Below are 22,525 nucleotides of genomic sequence, written 5' to 3' on the forward strand. Positions count from 1 at the left end.
TAGTCGTCCTTGCAGTAGCAGGACTCGTCCCACCATCCTTTCTGTCGCAGGATATAGTCGTAGTCGTCCTTGCAGTAGCAGGACTCGTGCCAATTATCCTTGCAGTCGCAGGATATAGTCGTAGTCGTCCTTGCAGTAGCAGGACTCGTCCCTGTTATCCTTGCTGTCGCAGGATATAGTCGTAGTCGTCCTTGCAGTAGCAGGACTCGTCCCAATTACCCTTGCTGTCGCAGGATATAGTCATAGTCGTCCTTGCAGTAGCAGGATGTTGTCGTAGTGGTCCTTGCAGTAGCAGGACTCGTCCCTGTTATCCTTGCTGTCGCAGGATATAGTCGTAGTCGTCCTTGCAGTAGCAGGACTCATCCCACCATCCTGCCGTCGCAGGATATAGTCGTAGTGGTCCTGCAGTAGCAGGACTCGTCCCAATTATCCTTGCTGTAGCAGGATATAGTCGTAGTCGTCCTTGCAGTAGCAGGACTCGTCCCAATTACCCTTGCTGTCGCAGGATATAGTCATAGTCGTTCTTGCAGTAGCAGGATGTTGTCGTAGTGGTCCTTGCAGTAGCAGGACTCGTCCCTGTTATCCTTGCTGTCGCAGGATATAGTCGTAGTCGTCCTTGCAGTAGCAGGACTCATCCCAATTATCCATGCTGTCGCAGGATATAGTCGTAGTGGTCCTTGCAGTAGCAGGACTCGTCCCAATTATCCTTGCTGTCGCAGGATATAGTCGTAGTCGTTCTTGCAGTAGCAGGACTCGTCCCAATTACCCTTGCTATGCAGGATATAGTCGTAGTGGTCCTTGCAGTAGCAGGACTCGTCCCAATTATCCTTGCTGTAGCAGGATATAGTCGTAGTCGTCCTTGCAGTAGCAGGATGTTGTCGTAGTGGTCCTTGCAGTAGCAGGACTCGTCCCAATTATCCTTGCTATGCAGGATATAGTCGTAGTGGTCCTTGCAGTAGCAGGACTCGTCCCAATTATCCTTGCTGTAGCAGGATATAGTCGTAGTCGTCCTTGCAGTAGCAGGACTCGTCCCAATTACCCTTGCTGTCGCAGGATATAGTCATAGTCGTCCTTGCAGTAGCAGGATGTTGTCGTAGTGATCCTTGCAGTAGCAGGACTCGTCCCTGTTATCCTTGCTGTCGCAGGATATAGTCGTAGTCGTCCTTGCAGTAGCAGGACTCATCCCAATTATCCTTGCTGTCGCAGGATATAGTCGTAGTGGTCCTTGCAGTAGCAGGACTCGTCCCAATTATCCTTGCTGTCGCAGGATATAGTCGTAGTCGTCCTTGCAGTAGCAGGACTCGTCCCAATTATCCTTGCAGTCGCAGGATATAGTCTTAGTGGTCCTTGCAGTAGCAGGATGTTGTCGTAGTGGTCCTTGCAGTAGCAGGACTCGTCCCAATTATCCTTGCTGTAGCAGGATATAGTCGTAGTCGGCCTTGCAGTAGCAGGACTCGTCCCTGTTATCCTTGCTGTCGCAGGATATAGTCGTAGTCGTCCTTGCAGTAGCAGGACTCGTCCCAATTATCCTTGCTGTTGCAGGATATAGTCGTAGTCGTCCTTGCAGTAGCAGGACTCGTCCCAATTATCCTTGCTGTCGCAGGATATAGTCGTAGTCGTCCTTGCAGTAGCAGGACTCGTGCCAATTATCCTTGCAGTCGCAGGATATAGTCATAGTCGTCCTTGCAGTAGCAGGATGTTGTCGTAGTGGTCCTTGCAGTAGCAGGACTCGTCCCAATTATCCTTGCTGTAGCAGGATATAGTCGTAGTCGGCCTTGCAGTAGCAGGACTCGTCCCTGTTATCCTTGCTGTAGCAGGATATAGTCGTAGTCGTGCTTGCAGTAGCAGGACTCGTCCCAATTATCCTTGCTGTTGCAGGATATAGTCGTAGTCGTCCTTGCAGTAGCAGGACTCGTCCCAGTATCCTTGCTGTCGCAGGATATAGTCGTAGTCGTCCTTGCAGTAGCAGGACTCGTGCCACTTATCCTTGCAGTCGCAGGATATAGTCATAGTCGTCCTTGCAGTAGCAGGATGTTGTCGTAGTGGTCCTTGCAGTAGCAGGACTCGTCCCAATTATCCTTGCTGTAGCAGGATATAGTCGTAGTCGGCCTTGCAGTAGCAGGACTCGTCCCTGTTATCCTTGCTGTAGCAGGATATAGTCGTAGTCGTGCTTGCAGTAGCAGGACTCGTCCCTGTTATCCTTGCTGTCGCAGGATATAGTCGTAGTCGTCCTTGCAGTAGCAGGATATAGAAATGTGGAGTAGGCCTACTGGGGATACCACAATAAAAAAACGCGCCAGAACTTTACCTCATAAGGTGGTGCGGAAAATTGTTCAATATACTTTTTAAGCATTTACAATTGCATGAATAAAAACAAAAAAACAAACAAAATAAGGCAGAAAAATCAGTTGTATTTTATTTAATGTTTTCCAGAAGAATGTGTCCTTGCTGTAGCAGGACTCGTCCCAGTTATCCTTGCTCTGTACAACTAATTTTTAAATAAAAAATGAACATTATTATTATACATGTGATAATGAAATTTCAATCATTCTACTATCGTTTCAATGTCGACTATATGCTCTGGTACAGCTGTCGGATCTGTTTTGTCTTTATTAAATTAGGAAAAAAAAAAACAATCGACCTCGCTTAAAAATTAAGTTTCATATGTGGTAATATAATATGTATTAAAATAAAACAAGAGCTGGAACAGCTCGTGAGCGTTTTAGCCAAGCAAGATAATATCGTAATATAAACAACAAGCAGTGGTTGGTTATTAATGACTATGAATTGCATTACATTATTGTTAACGCTTCTTCTCTTCATTTTTTTTTTTTTTTTTTAATGTGTTTTGTTTTTTTGCTCGGTTGACTAACAGTACAATTTACAATGTATAAAGCGTTTCTCTATGACTAAGGGCTGAAAATGGGAGGCAATTCAGTTGGAATGGAAGGGGAAAAGGGGGGAAGGCAGGTGAATTAAATACATTGCCACTAAATGCTAAGATACAATTTACAAGATGCAAATACATAAGCTCCAGGCTAATCGGCATGCGGATGCGTTTGCGGATGAGGTTGAGGTTCAGGTTGAGTTTGCGATTGCAATTGCGTTGGAGGATGAGGATGTTGTTCCTCAGGATGCGGGGCAGTGCCATTTGGCATTAAGCTGGATGTCGTTGCAGGCGCTGGAGCTGGAGCTGCTTTTGGCCGCCTAATTAGCAGCTTCTTGAGGTTCTGGAAGGGTGCATCGAAGAGCACCGTCAATGCTACCGATGCCAAAAAGATCGAGATAAATTCGTTGGTATCGAGCTGGAATAAAAAATTTAAATGAAATTAGAAAAATTATGTTGCATTATTTTTCTATTTTTTAACTACCCAGACTTTTTACTTTTAAATTAATATCTTTATTTTTTTTTTTTAACACAACTTAATACTGAAACAGTTTTCTGTCAGTTAAAAATATATTTTATCTATTTTTGTAAATACATTTTTCAAAAGTTTACGTCAAATAAAGAGTTGTTCTTTGTAAATTAATTTCCCAGCTGGGATACCCCTTTTGCAACAACTGTTGCAAAGATTTAAAATGTTCTTTTAGTATTATATTGAATTAGATTAATATATTACATTTTTTTTTTTTTTAATTTTACAAGTCTGTACAATTTTTTGTGTCCACTCAAAATAGTACTTTAATATGTTTTAAAGGTAAATTAATCCCTGCTTTTAATTTTTTAGTTTGTCGTTAAATAAATATAAAGGTAAACTCACAATTACGGATATAAAGTTGTAGTAATGATGAATGTGACGCCTTCGTCCGACATTGTAGAAAAAGACGGGGAACTGCGTCAGATAAATGGCATACGATAGCTTTGTGGACACCTGAAAGCCACGCCAGGCGAACAGTTTCGTCAATTTATCTGTGGATTGAATGAAAAGTAAAGATTAAACAGATAAATCAGGTTATTTATTGATATCAAACTCACTCTTATAGCCATTGTGGGAGACAAAGACGATCCAGGAGAAGAAGAGACACCAGGCAATGGGTGCAAATGCGGCATAGATGGCGGCATGTGTCGAGTTGTACACGTAGTTGATGTCACCCATTGGTGCCGGTCCCAACACGGAGGCAAGCACGCAGGCAGTTGCCACAAGCCAGCCAACACGCAGTTGCAACCGACTCAGCTGTGCACCCTGGAATTTACGCAAGGCATAGCCCAGGAGTATGCCCATTATGTAGACCGTGGAGCGATGGGGCGGGAAGGAGTACATGTAGTCGGCGGTGCGAAACAGACGTTGAATGCTGTCAAGGATAAAAGTGAAAGATTGAGATTACAAGTTTTAAATATTCAAAATTCCATAGGAATAATTTTTTTTACAACGAATGTAATAAATTTAAAATGCAAAATTAATTTAGAGGCCAAACCATGATCAGAATGACATTCCGCTTGAAAATCGGTAGAGTTTTAATAAAGTTATGACAGATTGAAGTAGGTCAGACTTTGAATCTAGCACCTATACAAGTCCAAATTCTTGCCTAATTTGACATGATTTTTTACAGAAAAATAAAATGTCTCAGAATACAATATATAGTGTTGTTTTATACTAATTACGATATAAGGAGTTGATTAAAAGTGAAAACTTGGGATTTAAAATTTTCAAATTTCAAAATTTCAAAGGGGGGACCCTTAGCATCAAACCCATGATCTAGAGGAAAATAATTTTTTTTACAAAATTAATTAAATTTGAATGCCGATTGAATTTAGAGGCCAAACCAAGATCAAAATGACATTCCGCTTGAAAATCGGTCCAGTTTTGACAAAGTTATGAAAGTTCGAAGTTGGGCAAAACATTGACCTAGTGACTTTGCAAGTCAAAACTTTTGTACAAATTGACATGATTTTTTACAAGAAAATGAAAGGTCTCAGAATCAAATTTAAAGTGTTGTTTTATACTAATTACGACATAAGGAGTCGATTAAAAGTGAAAACTTGAGATTTAAAAGTTTCGATTTTCAAAAGTTCAAAGGGGGGACCCTTAGCATCGAAACCATGATCTAGAGGAAAATAATTTTTTTTACAAAATTAATTAAATTTGAATGCAGAATGAATTTTGAGGCCAAACCAAGATCAAAATGACATTCCGCTTGAAAATCGGTCCAGTTTTGACAAAGTTATGAAAGTGCGAAGTTGGTCGAACCTTTGACCTAGCAACTTTACAAGTCCAAATTTTGGTCCCATTTGACATGATTTTTTACAGAAAAATAAAAGGTCTCAGAATACAATTTAAAGTGTTGTTTTATACTAATTACGACATAAGGAGTCGATTAAAAGTGAAAACTTGAGATTTAAAAGTTTCGATTTTCAAAATTCCAAAGGGGGGACCCTTAGCATTAAAATCGAAAGGAAGAGAAAGGAAGGGAAAAGGGAAAATTAAACGGTCAGTTTGGGTAAACCTTTGCGGTACCGGTTCCGGTTTTATTCCCTGATTTTTACATCACTAGTTTGGATAATCATCCCAAAATCTAATTGAATTTCTACTCACTTGGTGCCAAAGTAAATGTAGTTGGACAGTTGATTCACTATCGTCGTATAATATCTCGCTGCGGTGCCCACTGTGCAGAGTAGGAGGAGCGTGAGGAGACCACGTCGCGGCCAACGCCAAAGACCGAGTATAAAAAGCGGAGCAACTGCAAACAATTCGGTATCGATGCCCAGATGATGTGTGTGCGTCAAGCACATTTCGCTGAATCCGAAATAGTTGTGAATGAACAACAGGTTGCGCCACCAGTGCTGCTTACAGATGTCCGCATGGTGACCCACAACGAGGTTCCACTGTGGTCCGGAGCCCCAAAGGGGAAGCACGTACGTACAGAAGAGGATCAGTGCGGCCAGAGGAGGAACAATGCTGTGAGTGAGAAAGGAAATGATGTAAATCAGTTTGTTAATCAATTAAGTAAGAGTAGATGACTTGTTAATACCCTGTAAACATACATATTGGCAGTCACATAATAAATAAATACATTTTTACTAGCTTGTAGTGTCATAAATACAAAATTAGTGGACATATTAAAAAAGCAACAGTAGTCGACTGGTTAATACCCTGTAAAGAACACCTGTTGCCAGTTTCTTAATAAATATTGCAATATATGATCTATTTTCAAAGAGTAGACAATGTGTTATTTGTTTGTAAGCAACTGAATTAAAGTAGTCGTCCAGTAAATAACCTGTACTAACACACGTCGCTAATATCTGATTACCCAATTCATATTTGACAAGCACCTATTTATAATAGCTGGATTCGAAATCTTAATTCAAATTGTTCTATTAGTTTTGATTAAACTTTCTTGCCAAAAAAATTGTTTACAGGGTATGCTTATTAGTAGTATTTGCTCGTAGAGCTTACCGCATTAAACGACTGATGTACTCGTTCTTCAGACGTATGGGCTGATGCTTCATGAGACGGCCGAAGAGGGAGTAGGAAGTCAACATGCCACTGAAAAGCAGGAAAGGATCCGTATAAAGTGACGCAGCACGTCCAATAACCGTCCAGGGTTGACCGAGACTCTCAGACATTGCCGTGCGATTGTTGTACGGATTGAAGAACATGGCCATCGATTTGTGGGAGAATATTAACATCATTGCATTGAGGAATCGAATGCCATGGACTGCCTCAATGTCGCCAGGTGAGCTGCGCGTGCTGAAAAGCCAGCGAAGATTCTTGTCGAGCGAGAAAGCCGTGCACCAGTCATCTAATTGGATTTGAATAGATATATGATAAATTAAGAAGACAATCTATGTTTGACGGTTCGTTCATATGACTAGTTGTGTTCTGTAAAATTGATTGATTAAACTCAAAACAACACTGTTATTCGAATTAAAATTCAATATATAACATATAGTTGTCCGATCTCAGGATGCAAATGAGACCCCCAACTAATTTGTATATCCAAATCCATGAAAAATCGCCCTCTACTTGAATTTTTTTTTTTTTTTTTACTTTTTTATAACTTTTTTTATATGTAAATATATATATATAGTATTATATATGTATAAAACTATTTCAAAATATACTATATTCTCAATACAAAAATCGATAGATTATAAAAAATTGAGGAAAAATCGCTAGATCGATATTTTCATTGATATTTTTGCAGCCCTAAAATAAAGAGTGGAAATAATGCACTTACTCTGCTTCTGCTGCGTCTTCGTGCAACGATCGTAGACGGTGGAGAGCACGGCGACGGAGAGGACGAGCACAAAGAAGCGCACCGCCCACGTGGTGTTTCGGTCCCAGGGCTGCAGATCTCTCACCTGGCACATCTGGCGCTCGACGCGCACATTGAAGGTGATGCCGGTGGAAGTTGTTTGGTTGCGCAGATACTCTGCCACGCTGTACTCCACATCGCGGTGCGTGCAACCCGAAGGCACACAGATGCCCCAATTGATGAGCGAGTAACGCGGCACGCGATGACCCGGCTAAAAGTGAGAGCAGCAAACAAACAAACATATGTACAAATAAATTAATACACAAAAATAAACCTTTGCTCAAAATGCAAGTTTGTTGTCCAAGTCACTTGTAGAAACTTCTCGGCGAAGAGAACCAGCTGTAAATCTTTGCATAAATTAAAATCCAATCCATCTTTGTCCCTTACAATACATTTGGAGTTCAACGAACTTATCTGCTTTTAATTAACATACGTTTATGCCAAATAAATAAAAATTAATTTGAATGTTTCTTTTTTTCTATTTTGTCTATTTTGTTGCTCGCGATTTTCGTCAAGTTCAATGTCGCACGTCTTTATTTCTCTCGTTCTCTCTTCTTACAACTTCCAACTGTAGCAGCAGCTGCTGTTTGTCTCTTTCTCGCTCTCACTTGCTGGCAGTAAATTTGTCTAGCTATGCGGCGAAATGCCGAGAGAGTTTTTGCCGCGCTCACAACTTTCGTGAGAGCTTTCGCCGCAAATACAGCTGTGTGTGTGTGATCTAATTACAAATGTCAGTCACGTGCGGCGAGCGCCATTAAAATTGCATTAAGAGCAGTGACTTGGACAACGAACTTGAAACAGAAACTCTCTCGCTCGCTCGTTCACTCGCTCACTCAACTCACATCATTGAATTCGCTTCTGAAGGGACCGTGAGACTGCAGCAGCTTGAAGAACGCTTGTAAACGTTTCGATTTGTGTGGCAGCACTGGTTGCGCATACGCCAAACAATATTGGCCGCGCAGCATATTATCATCATTTGTGACGTCATCGTTCGCTTGTTGAATGCCCATGCACTGATCAAAGTCGCCCGGCTGATTAATGTTGCCATTCAAAATGCCCGAATTCAATTTGCCGCTTGCATCGTGCACTGCAAATAACAAAACAAAGGGAAACAAAAGGTTGAGCTTGTAAAATGTATAGGGGTATTCCTGAACAAATTATGATTAAATTTAAACAAATTTTAATTAGTTGCGGGAACGACACGTTCAGTGAATTTACAAAAGGGAGCTTTCCTGCTTATCTTTTTTTTTTTTTTTATCTTGTTTCTTTATATTAGTTTTTTCAAATCTGGCTGTTTTTAACGTTCAAAAAATTGGCATCAGTGATCTCCATATTGAAGTGATAGCAGGGTTGCTAACTAATGCCATCGAAGTAAACGGTTACACATACATACATATAATCAAATTAAAATCTAATCGAAATCTGCCTCAGAGCAGACTATTTAAAAACTTTTGGTGTGACCATTATTTCCCTTACTTTTTTAAGCCACACTGCACGTTGCGAAATCAAAATTTAAATAAAATCTAATGTAAGTCTGTTTCAGAAATACCCCTTTATTTTTTATAGATTTGTTTGTTGTGGCATGCCCCCAAGACAACGGCAACGACGACAATGCATGCCAATTGAATGGATGATGATGATGACCTTGACTGTGATTTCAGCGGGCGTCGTCAGCTCCAAGCTCGCAACTCGTTTTGGATTCAGATTCGGATTTGTTCGTTCTGATTCTGAGCTCTCGGCTTCTAGCAGCTGGCCAGCAATTTTGTGCCAAGTTCGCATAGAGATTGCTGTTGTTATTATTATTGCTGTGCCAGCAAATTGCTGCAGTTGGCTAAAAATTCACTTGTTGCGTTTGGCATTGCTGCTGCTGCAAATGTGGGTAAAGTTCGACGCGTGACCTTCACTTTAGCCGCATGCACACATACATACACACATCTGCACATCAGTGTTGTCAGAACAGCTTTTTTCCCGTCAAAAATCAGGCTTCAATAAAATTTCAATTGCGGAAGATTTTTAAAAAACTGCGGGCATCGGAATTTCTAGATTTTTTTAATGTGCTTTGTTTTTCTCTTTCGCTTTTTTGCCATCACAAAAAAATATATGCCTTTAAATTTGCAGAAGTAAACTTAATAAATAAACTTAATCATGGTGAATTGATGATTTATAGACAGCTCTGGAAATTGTATAACCTTCTCTTAGAACGATATGTTCAAACTCTAATGAGCAGCTTAGATATTATTTGAAATTCATAAAAAGTAAAAAAAATAATACCACTAAATTCTTATAATTTTTATATTTTTTGTTTGTATAATGTAGCTTTTTTCTTGTAGAATTTATCCACTTTTATCTTGTCTTGGCTTGTCAGAAGTTGTCAACACTGGTGTTCAGATGTGTGTGTGTGTGATTGCAATTTCAGAACTTGATTATTTGATTCATTTGACTTTGCACTCTTACAATTCATGTCGTCTCGTCTCGTCTCGCGTCTGGCGGTCACAATGCGGCTTCGGCTTCGACTTGCCTCTTGCCCAGTTGGCAATGACTCGAATTTGGAGCCTCGTAAATAGAATCTTTAGAAACTACATACATACATACATACATACATACATACATACATACAATATTACATACATATTTAAACGGATACTTACTTTTCAAGGCCCACAAATCAAAGTTGTTCAATGCACTGAAATAACGTCGCATCTGTGTGCGGCATAATGGTGAGGCATCTGGATTACGTGCAGCATCAAAGGGCTGTGAGATGGCCAAAAATCGTTTGCCAATGTTGTACAACAAGACTGTAAATAGTTAATAAACAAATAAGAAAATTAGCTTTGACATTGCTGCAATTTAGGTGGCGCCAGCTGGCGGCAATTAGCTGCAGTTGCATACATATGTGACAAATTCGGCGTTGCCAACAATTTGTTAGATATTTGATTGGTAATAAACGTCTAACGATTAATGTTCTGTCTTATCGTTTTATGTATAAAAACAGGAAGTCAACCCCAGTTGGCAACCCACAGAGCCAAAAAGAATCGCTGCAAATCTGAAACATCAGCAGATTGCATAGAAATGGTTTTTAATTAGATGCCGCAAGCATAAAACACACACACAAATCCACCAAATTTGTTATCGATCAACCGAAAACATTTATCGATTTGCACGATGTGCGTGCCCAATTCCAATCTGAATCCCTAGGCCAATGTCGAACCAAAGTCTAATTAATACAGTTGGTACTCGTGCCATGATCAACATGCAACACGCAACGTTTGTTCAGTTTTTGTATTATTATTATTTTTTTTTGCTTTGTTCTTATTAACATTATCATTATCATGGTTCGCCTGTCGTCTGTCTTTTGTGTTTTTCTATGCTTAGCAAATCTTTCAACTTGCTATTTCTCTGCTCATTACAAATGCCAAGTGCGTGCTCGACACGACTCTGCGACAGACTGACGAATCTGTCAACTTGTTACGCTTCATTGCCTGCATCCGTCTTCGAGCTGTCGATGCCCAGCATTGTGAGAAGGGGGGCTGTTGGGGGGAGGCGGTAACTGGGCAGTCCCAAAGTGCTAAAATGCGTCAGACAAGCGGCGACATCCGACGACTGCAGAATGTGCTCCCTGTCGTCATATGCTATATACATATTTGTAGAAGCATCAAAAAATATATACGATCTGCCGCCATATGGGAAAATTGCTAATCGTAATCGTAGACAAGGAAGAATTGAAAATTCTATAATCGAAATCGCAAGCTCAGCACATATAAATCTTTAATTATGTGCCTGGCATGGTAAAGGCGTTTCAACGATCGGGAAATAACAAAATAGCTTGAATTTCATTACGAGAATTCAAAGAAGTAATTCAAAAGTGAAGGGAAAGAACATAAAAATAAAAAAAATCGAAGAAAATAAAAAAAAATCGATAAACAGATTAAGTTATGCCTGAAAAGAGCATGCACTCATTTATCGACTGGAAAAACAGGATAGACGGTTGAAAAATTTGGATTTATAATTGAAATAAAAAGGAATTACCCAAAAACAAATTCAAAGCAAAAATCAAGTCTCAATAATAATAATATTAGAGTTTATGAACTCGAACCGTTGAGGTAATCACATAAATATCACAATCATTAAAAAAAAAATCGACTGTGTGAACTTGAACTTTATATTAACAACACTAAATCGTCTAATGAATAAAAAAAGTAATCAGACTCATTAATATAAATTGTTGAAAACCAAAAACGAAGAAATTGCCGAACTTGACTTAATGCAAATTTGTTATGATCAAATATAAAAATCGAAATGCAAAATGGTATTAAAATAAAACCTCGTACAGTTGGAACGCAATAAATATTCACAACCCTAATGTAAATCTGGTTCAGTCGAGTTCTTTTTAAGTACAAAGAACAATTAAATCAATAAAAGACTCGTATTTTAACGGCTTTTGAGTTAATTATTGAATCAATTCCATTTCAATCTTTCTTTTCATTAATCGAACCTTTAGATAGAGAGAAAGAGGGAAAGGAGGAGAGGTGGACCAGTTACAGTTAGGGTCCATTAAATATTCACAAAATACATTAATTAAAGCTGGTTTAGGCGTGTTCTTTTTTTACAAGTACAATAAATCGAGCAATTTATTGCACTTAAAATGTTTTCGAGTTTATTATTCATTTCGATCTTTCTCTTTCACTTATACATATATTTTATTTTATTATTGTTGTTAAATTTATTTTGTTGACAATTAGCATTGAAGCAGACAATATTAAGTATGTATCATATTGTATACATATGGTATTTGCTTGGACGGAAGGTAACGGACAAAATAGAATTTCAATATTTGCCCAATAAATTTACAGTTAGTTGAAGCTGAAGTTGTTTGCAGTTGCTTATTGCTTGTGTATACCCTGTAAAATGCGTATCACAAGGCTTATGCTTATTATATTCAATAATTTCTTCAACTCGTCTAAATTTTGTTACTTAAATTACAGTCACAACTTGAAAGCTGTGCCCTTTATTTGTAGTACTCATATAACTAAATATGTAAATGATATATTCTTAAAATTTCATAATGTTACGTTTTCAAATTCAAAAGTTATTCGAACTTAAAGCATACTACAGGGTAACTGAAAGCCGTGGCTGCATGCATATATTTGTATTCTGGTTAATCTAAATGTTGGGTAATTCTGTCTTTAACTCATTTAATGAATAAGCTCTTATCCGAGAGTGGTCTTTTTGGCAAATCATCATTACCATAATCGTAATCATAATCATTATATTCGTCAGACTCGTCAACAATGATCATGATCATTTATATTTTATGGCATGAAACAAGTTATTTTGTTTGGTTTAAAATGCCTATGTCATGATGGAACTTGCCATGTTCCTCAAGAGTTGAAGCTCTTTCTCTTGTGTTGATTAACGTTACACTGAAGTCAATTAAGTTAGGAAATTTAGCTTGTTAAAGTGCAAAGACTTTCTGTAATACTGTCAACAGTGTTTCCCTTAAAATATTCGCGTGAAAATTCGCAAATTTAATACGTGCGATTTGACACATTGCAATGATTCAACAGGTCCAATATACATACATAGAGTCTAGGCAATACGCCCAATGCGGGAGTATCTTTCCACAATCGTTGTGCAGTACTTAAGCTCGCATTCAATCCGCAAATATTTGACTAAGACTTAACAACAAGGCCGAACCTTTTAGCAAGAATTAGTGGACAACCATTCAAATTGGGTAAAAAAGGTGAGGGGACAAACCCAACTTGGGAAGGGAGGGAGGTAGGTAGACCAGCTAGTTGGACATGTTTATGAACTGCTTTAAACAAGCCGGAAGTGCCCTAAACAATTACATAGTTCGGCCTACGTACAAAGTTTTTACCGAACAACCTACAGTTTCTTTTTTTATTTTTCCCAAAAAAAAGAAGCATAAAACGCCTCTAATAAACGTATGCACTTGTTCAAACGATTGTAACTCAGCAATTCTAATAGCTAGAGCTATGAAATTTAGTATGCGTCTTTTTCCATAAATTATGCATATTTAATAAAGCATGAATTATGTTTATATGCCTACACAAATTTACAAATCTTTCAAAAGAAATACCAAAAATACTCAAGAAATAGAATTTTACATAATTACGTTGAATATTAATGCGTTTAGTATAGTATAGTTACAAGAGCTAAAGCTTTGAAATTTGGTATGTGAACGCCTCTACAAAAAGCTAGAAATCTTAAAAAAAAAAATACGAAAAACTCTCCTTATAGCTGCCATAGAAACAATCCCTTTAAAATTAAGTTTAAGTACGAAAAAGTTTTTTGGTTTTATTGAGCTAACTTAACCAATCTGCCAGAATATGCAAATGAGTTGGTCTTTTACACAAATTGAGTTCAAATCGGTTCACTATATCATATAACTATCATTGGAATTTTTGGTTGATATTTATTAGTTAAAATTAAGAATTAGTCTGAAAATTTTGTAGAAACATAAATTTAATTTTAATTACACGGCTAAAATTCGACACGTCACTTTATATTTTCAGTTACCTAATTATCGCAGCATTACAGAAAATTAAAAAAAAAAATTAACAGAAAAATCACACAGCTTTACCATTTAACAGCACATTGAAAAATATCATTAATATTGAAATTTTTAATTAGAAAACTATTTATATCGTATAAAATGTCAATGCATGCTTTAGACTCTTAATCATCAGCGAGATAATCGTTTATAACGCAAATTGGGGATTTATTCGCCAAAGAAATAGTGTATGAACTCATCAAAAAAGTTAGTTAGAAAGAGCCCTCTAGTCTTACTTTTTTGTAACTCAGGAACTACTTGAGCTAGAGCTATGAAATTTGGTATGTCGATCCAACTAGATGATTTGAACACATCGATATAAAGTCCACTGAGCAAATGTCCAAAAAAAACATCAATTGTTACAATATAAGTAGCAGATTTGTAAATATTAAGTGGTATACAAGAATACCAAAATTTAATGTTATTTTTTGGTCCAAGGGTTTTAAGTTCGGATCACGTTCATGTCCAAACTGGAGGTTTACATTTCGGAGGTCTTTGTGGCCATTAAACTTGATGGCGAACGTGGTGACTCTGGCAACAGAGAGACAATCCAACAAAAAAAAAAAAAAAAAAAAAGCCCAAAGATATATATCATGATATCATGGACAGTCGGACACTACTTATAATCGAGCAATTGATTTTGTTTTTATTTGACGCACGCGCAGCTTATGCAACATTTCGCAGAGTTGTGTAAAAGCAACGGGGGAAGACAGGTGTGTGTGTGTGTGTGTGTGTATAATAACATTAACAGCTATAAATGACAATTGATATTGAAGTGGAAATTGAAATTGAACAACGACAAGTTGCCTGAGGCAACATTTCGTGGGTGGCGTGAGAAAGTCACCGTATCCAAATTTTGTTTCTTTTTTTTTTTAACATGTAATTGAAAATCATGTAAATAGTCAACCATCAAACCTTTTAAATTGCAAAATCTTCGCTTGGAAACCGAACAGAACTCTCTTAAACAAATAGTTCGCTTAAAAAAAAATAACTATAAAAATCACTCGCTAATAAATATTTTTAAATTTTATTAACTTGAATTTTTGTATTTTAGCTGGATTTTTAATCTATTAAAAAAATTATATCAAAAATAATTATCTTTAGTAAGATTGCTTAAAAAAGGAAATTTTCAAATTAAATACATTTAGAGGCTTACAAAGTCCAAAATGAATGAAAATAATTAAGAATAAAAAATTATTCTATAATTTTATTTCAACTTGATATTGTCATTATCTTTATCAAAGTCATTATCTTAAGCAAAATTTTTAAAAAGCAAACAATTTTATATTTTACAGGTTTTTATTTTATTATAATTATTCTATAATTTTATTTCGACTTGATTTTCTCATTATCTTTATCAAAGTCATTATCTAAGATAAAATTTTTAAAAAGCAATCAGTTTTATATTTTATAGGCTTACAAAATCATAAAGAGCTGGAGTTAATTAAGAATATAAAATAATCTATAGTTTTTATTTCAGCTTAAGTCTGAAATCATGAACAAATTATTGTATATCAAAATCATTATCTTAGACATCTTAGACATCTTAGACATTAACAAATCATTGTATATTGAAATCATTACCTTAAGTTCGATTTCTAATAAGAATAAAAGGAAATAGTTGAGAAAAAAAAAAAAAAAATAATAATCCATCATTTTAAAATGTATGCAAAAATAATATTAGATTCATTATCTTCAGCTAGATTTTTTTAAAGTAAGAAATTCCAGGAAATGACACAATTTTATATGCTTAAAACATATGAGAAAATTAAATGATTTTGGGCTGTCAGTGATTTCAAAAAATTCCAAATAGAACCTTCTTTAAAATGTTGTAGACTTACCTCTCTCATCATCCTCGATCTGATCATCAACATCATTGTTTAGCTTTTCGCTCAGTTGACGCAACGTAAAGTTGCTGGTGGTGCTGCTGCTGTGGTGCAATTCACTTAGATTCCCCATCGACAATGCATCGTGCAACACATCCAGCACCGTTGTGGTTGTTGTTGTTGTGGCTGTTGTTGCTCCCGTTGCCACATCGTCGGCAAACAGCTTTAAGCTATAGTTGACCTTATCCTCGAATATGGAGGCAATTTGACTTTCGACCGCATCATTGGCATCCGCAGCTGGCAACGCCAACAAATTGTCACCCAAATTGCAATTGTCCTTCAAACTGCATGTGGGATTCACCACAGCAGCGGCAGCACCGCCAGCAGTGACACCACCACCACCACTAGCAGCAGCACCACCGCCACTAAGTGCGCCCCTGCTGCTGCCAGAGCAGGACAACAGGAGCAGCAGCAACGTCAAGCACAGCATGCCGAGGATGGCTTCAATACAAAATTCTGCTGCAATTTATAGTTGAATTTTTTTTTTTTTTTTTTTGTAATCCAACTTTTTTTTTTTATGGTGCTGCCTTCATCACACGCGCAACTAACACACTGTTTGTGGCGCCACAAGCACGCGACGAATGGCAAAAAAAAAAGTGTAGGAAAAAAAAAAGATCGAGCAAAATTTGTCGCAGATCTAACAAAAAAATTCTTTTTTTTTTTTTTTTTTTTATCTGTTGATTCTTCGGAGTCTTCGCGCACGAGGGGTTGGGGGGAGAAGGTCGAGAGGTAGATGTAGCGGTATTGAGCGACTAATTCAACGACCGCTAAGACGAAACATTCAACGTCAACTGATTGTCCAAGTGCCGCCAATCGTACGAAGACCGCTTAGACGCCGCTTTTCGACGCTTTTCGACGCTTTCGACGGTTTCAACCGTTTCGACGGTTTCGACGGTTCGTCGAGCTTCGCAGTTCGGCTACACACACACACACACACACACACACACACAGTTGACTGTATATACGTGCTGTGTGTCTGTTTGTTTGTCTTTTTAGCCACAATTTGTATTACAAAACCAAATGCAAACCGAATTTTGAGCTGCTGCACATCTCGTCAAGAATTGGCGATTGCATTCGCTTTCGTGTCTCGCATACGGCATTTTTTGATATGCTTCATTCCATTAAATTAAATTAAATCGAATCAAATCAAATCAAACGTATTGACCACCCTCAGTTTGATCAAAAGAAAAGCTTGACAAACTTCACCTAATCAATCAATTTCAATCAATTTGTTTGTCTCACAATTATTCACATAATTCGCCAAACACACCGAGCTATAGAACTATCAATCTTATATAATTATGAGAGTTTTTTGTTTTTTATTATAAATACTTAAGCGATAAGGCTTTAATAAAGCATTCAAATATATTTCACAAGCCACTTTGCTTAATTTCAGTATTTAAAACAATTCAATTAGCCTCTCCCAAAAATATACAACAACATAACGTGTAATCAATTTTTATTTTTTATTTTTTTTTATTGCACAACTAAGACTTAAATACAAGAAAACTAAATTATTATCTTTAAAAAATTGTGCTTTTTTTTTGGTTTAGACTGAAATGTGAATTCTTAATGAATTTAAATACTTTTTCTTTTGAAATATTAAATCAAATACCACTAGTAATTTTGTTTGGAAATCATTTCAATTTTAACTTTTTTAAAAAAAGTTAGAATAAAAGGCAGATTTTAAGAACATATAAGACTAAAAGTTACAAATTATTTGGCCACTTTTCTGTTAATTATTGACAACTTTTTGATTGTTACATTAAACAATTAAAAACTTAATTAAAGAGTTGATGATAAAGAATTTCTAAGCCTTTATATGTAGAAAAAAAACTTGGATATAAAAAAAAACAACATTCTTAAAATTAATTTTGATATATTACGTATAAATTATTTCATTCATTTATAGATCAATTTTATATATAATAAATGTTATAAAATTCCTTTTATAATTAATTGTTAGATGTAAGAGGTAAAATAAGAAAACTTACTTACTAATTTATGAAAACTTTCGTCACGATTTTCGAGAATTTTCGAATGAAATGACTCAAATATCTGTAGTTGAATTTTCTTAATAGATTACTTCAATGACATTTTGAGTTGTATAATAAAAAAAAGTAAAAGAATGAGTTCCAGAAAATTTAAATTTGTATTTAATTATAAAATTGATATATTCAAGAGGTCTGAAGTAAAGTCCGCTCTCAAAAAGACATTTTGCATGAAAATCGATTTAGCATTGACAGAGTTATGAGTAAATTTTACGTGCGATTGGAAAGCACACTCAATGCTATAGAACTTTTAAAAAATTTGCATATTCTATTATTATGAGCAAATGTTGTTTTGATTCTAACGATACGTGTTTAGTCAACGATCAAATGAAAGATCATAATATTATAATAGGCGGTCGCAAAAGTAGGTCGGCGAAAGATATATTTAATAGCTGACGACAGCATGACATATCGAAAAATCATAAAGAGAACTAGGTTACGAATAGTTAATGAAGTCTGACAGACATACATATAAAATAAATATATATAAATAGTTGAGTTCTTTTCTGCAACTGTGAGTTGTGTTCGATTTTGAACTGCAAATGTTGCTGAAGTCTCAATGCCTGATAAGCGATTTTGCAATTGTTCAAAGCGCTGCTCGATCAACTAGCAAAAAGTCTACAAATAATTATAGCCAAGGTATTGGCCAACACAAGACAACAACTAGTTTTGCTGTTGTTGTTGTTGTTGTTTTTTATGCTTTTCTCGCGAGACAAGCGCCTATAAAATAAAAACAACACACACTGAAAAATCTGAGTTTCAAACAGCTGAACAAAAACAACAGCAACAATATAGAACCGATGGTAATAAATTGACATAATCATAGTTAAATTTTTAATACTCTTTAAACATAGATCTGTTGCGGGAACTGTAAGAAAAACCATAATCATCAGAAAGGAAATTGTAGATAAATTGTTTATATTTTCTTTGTTTTTCAAACCCTTGAAATTTCCGACTTCGGAAGTCGGAAGTTTCAATGCTGACGGGAAATATATTAATTTTATTGCGATCGACCTTAAGCCAATGTTAAAGCTTATGAATTATTTAAGTAATTATTTAATTAATTTTAGCAAACTAACTCCCCAGGTGGAAATAGGTGTACGGCGTTTCTTATATTTGCAAATATTCATAAAAAAAACAATTGTTTTTCTTAAATTCGATTACTTCACAAAAAAAAAGCCACACTTCTGGGTGGAAAATAATCATTAAACGCTTTAAGGTTGTCTGTATAAAAGTTTTTAATAAATTTGACCATATATATTTTTATTTTAAAAATCTGTAGATCTTAAAAATCTATAATACATTTTTGTTTATTTCAACTTATTGGCTGAAATTTTTAAAATAAATTTTTGGAATGTGATAAAATAAATGTAGAAGAAAAAATATTCCCACAGGTGGGAAATAAATATTCAAAGTCATTTTTGTAGCTAGTTTTATCATACTCTGCTTTCCGCTACAAGAGACAAAAATTATTTTCCCAACGGATTTTTCTAGACAAAAACTTTTAGCTTTTTAAGAAAAATATTAGTTTTCAGATCATTCGTCTGAATTTAAGATTTGAAAAAAAAAAATACCATGATTGTAAGGTTGTTTTTATTTTAAATTTCTGCTTTTAAATTATTCTTCTTCTTGTTACAATATTACAAAATTTCAAATTAAAATAACCAAAATTTAGTTAAACAATATTATTGATTTTGAAGACCTTTTTTATTATTATTTCCTGGGTTTTTTTCCAATCCCTGCAACATATGTTGGACCAATCGTTTTCTTTTTTATTTTAGATACTCCCAGAATATTTATATTTAAATTTACCTTACACAGTTATATTTTAATTTATTTGTTAATTCAAATGTATAGTTAAGTGTCGGCTGCTTATAGCTTGACAATAAATAAATAAATAAATAAATATTATCTTCTTAATAAAATGTATAAGAGAGCTACATACTTGCTCAAAAATTAAGCAAACCACTTAAATGTGCAGGGTATGTGGAGTTGAAAAAGTTACAAGAATCGTTCATTGAGGACCGCTTTTTGTGGAATGACGCTGCTGATGAGACTGAGACTGAGACTAAGACTGAGACTACGACTAAGAGGATGAGGATTGAACGCACAAATTGGGTTCAGTGGCCGAGTAAATGCTTAAACTGAAGTTTGCTTAATGAAAGAAGCTTTGTGACAAGGTGGCTCGATGGCACAGTGGCAAGTAGGCAAGGGGGCATGTGGCATGTGGCAGCTGTGGCGACTAAGCGGCAGGCTTGTGCAAAAACACTTGAAGCGCAATATGAAAAAAAAAAAGCGAAAACTGACGCAAGTGCATTGAAAGTGAGCCTGGTTGCCAATATCAAATTACTCAAGCGCCTGCCTACAATTTGCAGCTCGCTTGGCCATAAAAACGTGGCCGTAAATGCGGCTCAAAGCAGGCTATCAAGTGAGAGAGAGAGAGAGAGAGAGGTAGAGTGGCTTGCCACTAAAGCCGGCTGTAAGTTGCAAGCTCAATTCTTGCGACAAGTAAATTGCGAACGGAACGGAACGGAACCAACTTGAAAAGATAACATTCTCTTTCTGGCCAGAGCCGCAACTTGGCAACTTGGCTCGAACCACTCGCTGTTTGGTTGCTGGCAGCCAAGAGCGTAGACAAATTACAATTACAAATTAGGGGAAGACACAATATTTATTTTTATTTAAAACATGTGTTTTTTGGTAATAAAAATTCCATTTTGATAATATTAATATTAATTTAATTTTTTAATGCAATGATCTCATAAAACAGTTAACGTAACGTTATAGAAATTTCATACTATGCATTACTTAAATATCTTTTTCAATAATTAAAAAGAATAATTACAAGAATTCTAAAGCCCAAGAAACTGAATTTTTTATTTTTTGTTGCAGTGTACCTACAATTTTGATTGAATAAGACTACTACACTGATTTGTTAATATTATTATTCATTTAATTTTTTAACTCAATGATCTCATAAATAAGTACACCTAAATATTTTTTTCAATAATTAAAAATAAACGCACAAGAATTCTTAAATTCAAGAAACTGAAATTAATTTTTTTTTGTTGCAGTGTACTTACAATTTTTTTTTTTGAATAAGACTACTACACTGATAAAAAAATTGTTCTAAAATCAAGATGTTGGTCTACAAAAGTTACACAATTCTTAAAGTTAGAAAACTCATCTTGGTTTTGAGAACATTTTAAATAAGACCAAGTAACTATTATAAGAATAAATGTTCTAAAAATTTTAATTTTTTAATTTAAAAATAAAAAAAAATAAGAAAACTTTTTAATTGTACCATTTTTTTTTATTTTTAGATATATACATTATATTCTGACTTATCAATTTTATAAATATTTCTTTACTATGTTTTTTCTTAGAAAGAGTATTTTCCTAGTATTAGTATTTTGGTGCTAAAATGCGCTTATTTTAAGAACAAAATATTTAAGATTGTTTTTGATTTTAGAAGTTGGTCTTGTTTTCGGTGTAAATGATGCAATCTTACAATCAGGCTTTTTTTTATTTATTTTAAACACTAGGTTCTCATTGAATTATTTTTTTAAATATTATTTTAAATATATTTTATTGTAACAGGACAACTTAAACAGAAAATTGCAAGTAAATAATCTATAGTTTTTCTCTTATTTAAAGAATCTGTGTTTTCGAAGCATTTATTGGACGATTGGTCTGAAAAATTAATATTTTGCTGACAAAACAAAAAAATACCTGAAATAAACACATAAATAAATTTTAATTATATATAATGAAGAACCTTTTCTATTTTATTTTTTTGATTTATTAAAATAAGGTAGATATATTTTTAAGTTTAAATGTATTATTCTTGAAGAGAATGTTACCCCTTAAAGAAATTACTTAATATTGTTCTAGATAATTTTCTTTATTTAATATGCTGTAGGCGGGGGTGTAGGTGCCACCCCTCTTTTCCTGCTAGCTGACTACGCCCTTGGTGGCAGGCAATTAGGCCGACCGGTGGCCAGCAAAGAATGTGGCAATGTGGAGCTCAGCTTGAGCGGTCTGCTGTGGCAAAAGGCTTGAACGAGTTTTGGTTCCGCGGAACCAGCAGTGTCTCATTAACAGCGTCGTGGTGGTTGCAAAGCGCTCATGTGTGGTGCGTTTGTTTGTTGTTGTTCTTGTTGTTGTTGTTCTCGTTGTTGTTGTTTGCCTGCCAGCCATGTTGCACACACTTTTCAAGTGGCAAGCGGCAAGCAGCAAGCGCAAGCAACTCGTACAGTGAATGCAACATGCGAGCGGCAACTTGATTTAGTTGCCAGTCGTTGTTATTGTTATTGTTCTGTTGTTGTTGCTGTTGCACGCGATGTTGCAAGTGCTGTCGTTGCCAATTGAAATGTTGCTTTCGGTCATTTAAGGCATTTCGTGCGAAATTTTCATTTTCAAGACTGAAATTTAAGTTGGCCAAAAAGTCAGACAAACTCGTATGTACATATTTCTATTTTGTTAGCAAAACGCACCTTCATTGTTGATCATTTCTTGTTTACACAGCAACAGCGAAAACAAATACACACACAAAACACACAACACACAACAATTTGTGGCAGGTCAGGCCACAGCGTGGCCAAAAAGGTTAACAAAAAATAAATAAAAAGGGAAATAAATCTAGTTTATGGGTCAAAAACTCTAATTTGCTTGAACTTTTTTTGAACTTTTATTAATTAATTAATTAATTTTTTTGTAATATTTAATAATATAAAAAAATTCAACTTTTTAAAAAACGT

The 22,525-nt window shown here is 35.5% G+C and overlaps 1 protein-coding gene across 1 annotated transcript; it reads right to left on the minus strand.

Annotated features, from left to right (window-relative positions):
• Positions 1-2,576: 2,576 nt before the first annotated feature.
• Positions 2,577-16,552, minus strand: LOC117793324 (nose resistant to fluoxetine protein 6). Its single transcript, XM_034633621.1, has 9 exons — positions 15,670-16,552; positions 9,906-10,052; positions 8,100-8,344; positions 7,180-7,468; positions 6,396-6,741; positions 5,535-5,897; positions 3,977-4,293; positions 3,762-3,910; positions 2,577-3,305 (listed from the first exon to the last, which is right to left on the minus strand). The coding sequence occupies exons 1-9, from the start codon at positions 16,142-16,144 to the stop codon at positions 3,039-3,041; spliced, it is 2,598 nt and encodes an 865-aa protein (XP_034489512.1). The 5' UTR covers positions 16,145-16,552; the 3' UTR covers positions 2,577-3,038.
• Positions 16,553-22,525: the final 5,973 nt, after the last annotated feature.

The sequence above is a fragment of the Drosophila innubila genome, chromosome X, assembly GCF_004354385.1.
Source record: "Drosophila innubila isolate TH190305 chromosome X, UK_Dinn_1.0, whole genome shotgun sequence".
NCBI lineage: Eukaryota > Metazoa > Arthropoda > Insecta > Diptera > Drosophilidae > Drosophila > Drosophila innubila.

Excerpts from the sequence above, each read along its gene's own strand:
- LOC117793324 (XM_034633621.1), bottom strand. The coding sequence starts at position 16,144 with ATGCTGTGCTTGACGTTGCTGCTGCTCCTGTTGTCCTGCTCTGGCAGC. Across the intron at positions 8,345-9,905 it reads TGATTTGTGGGCCTTGAAAA|TGCACGATGCAAGCGGCAAA; the intron begins GTAAGTATCCGT and ends TGTTATTTGCAG. Across the intron at positions 6,742-7,179 it reads GAAGACGCAGCAGAAGCAGA|ATGACTGGTGCACGGCTTTC; the intron begins GTAAGTGCATTA and ends AAATCCAATTAG.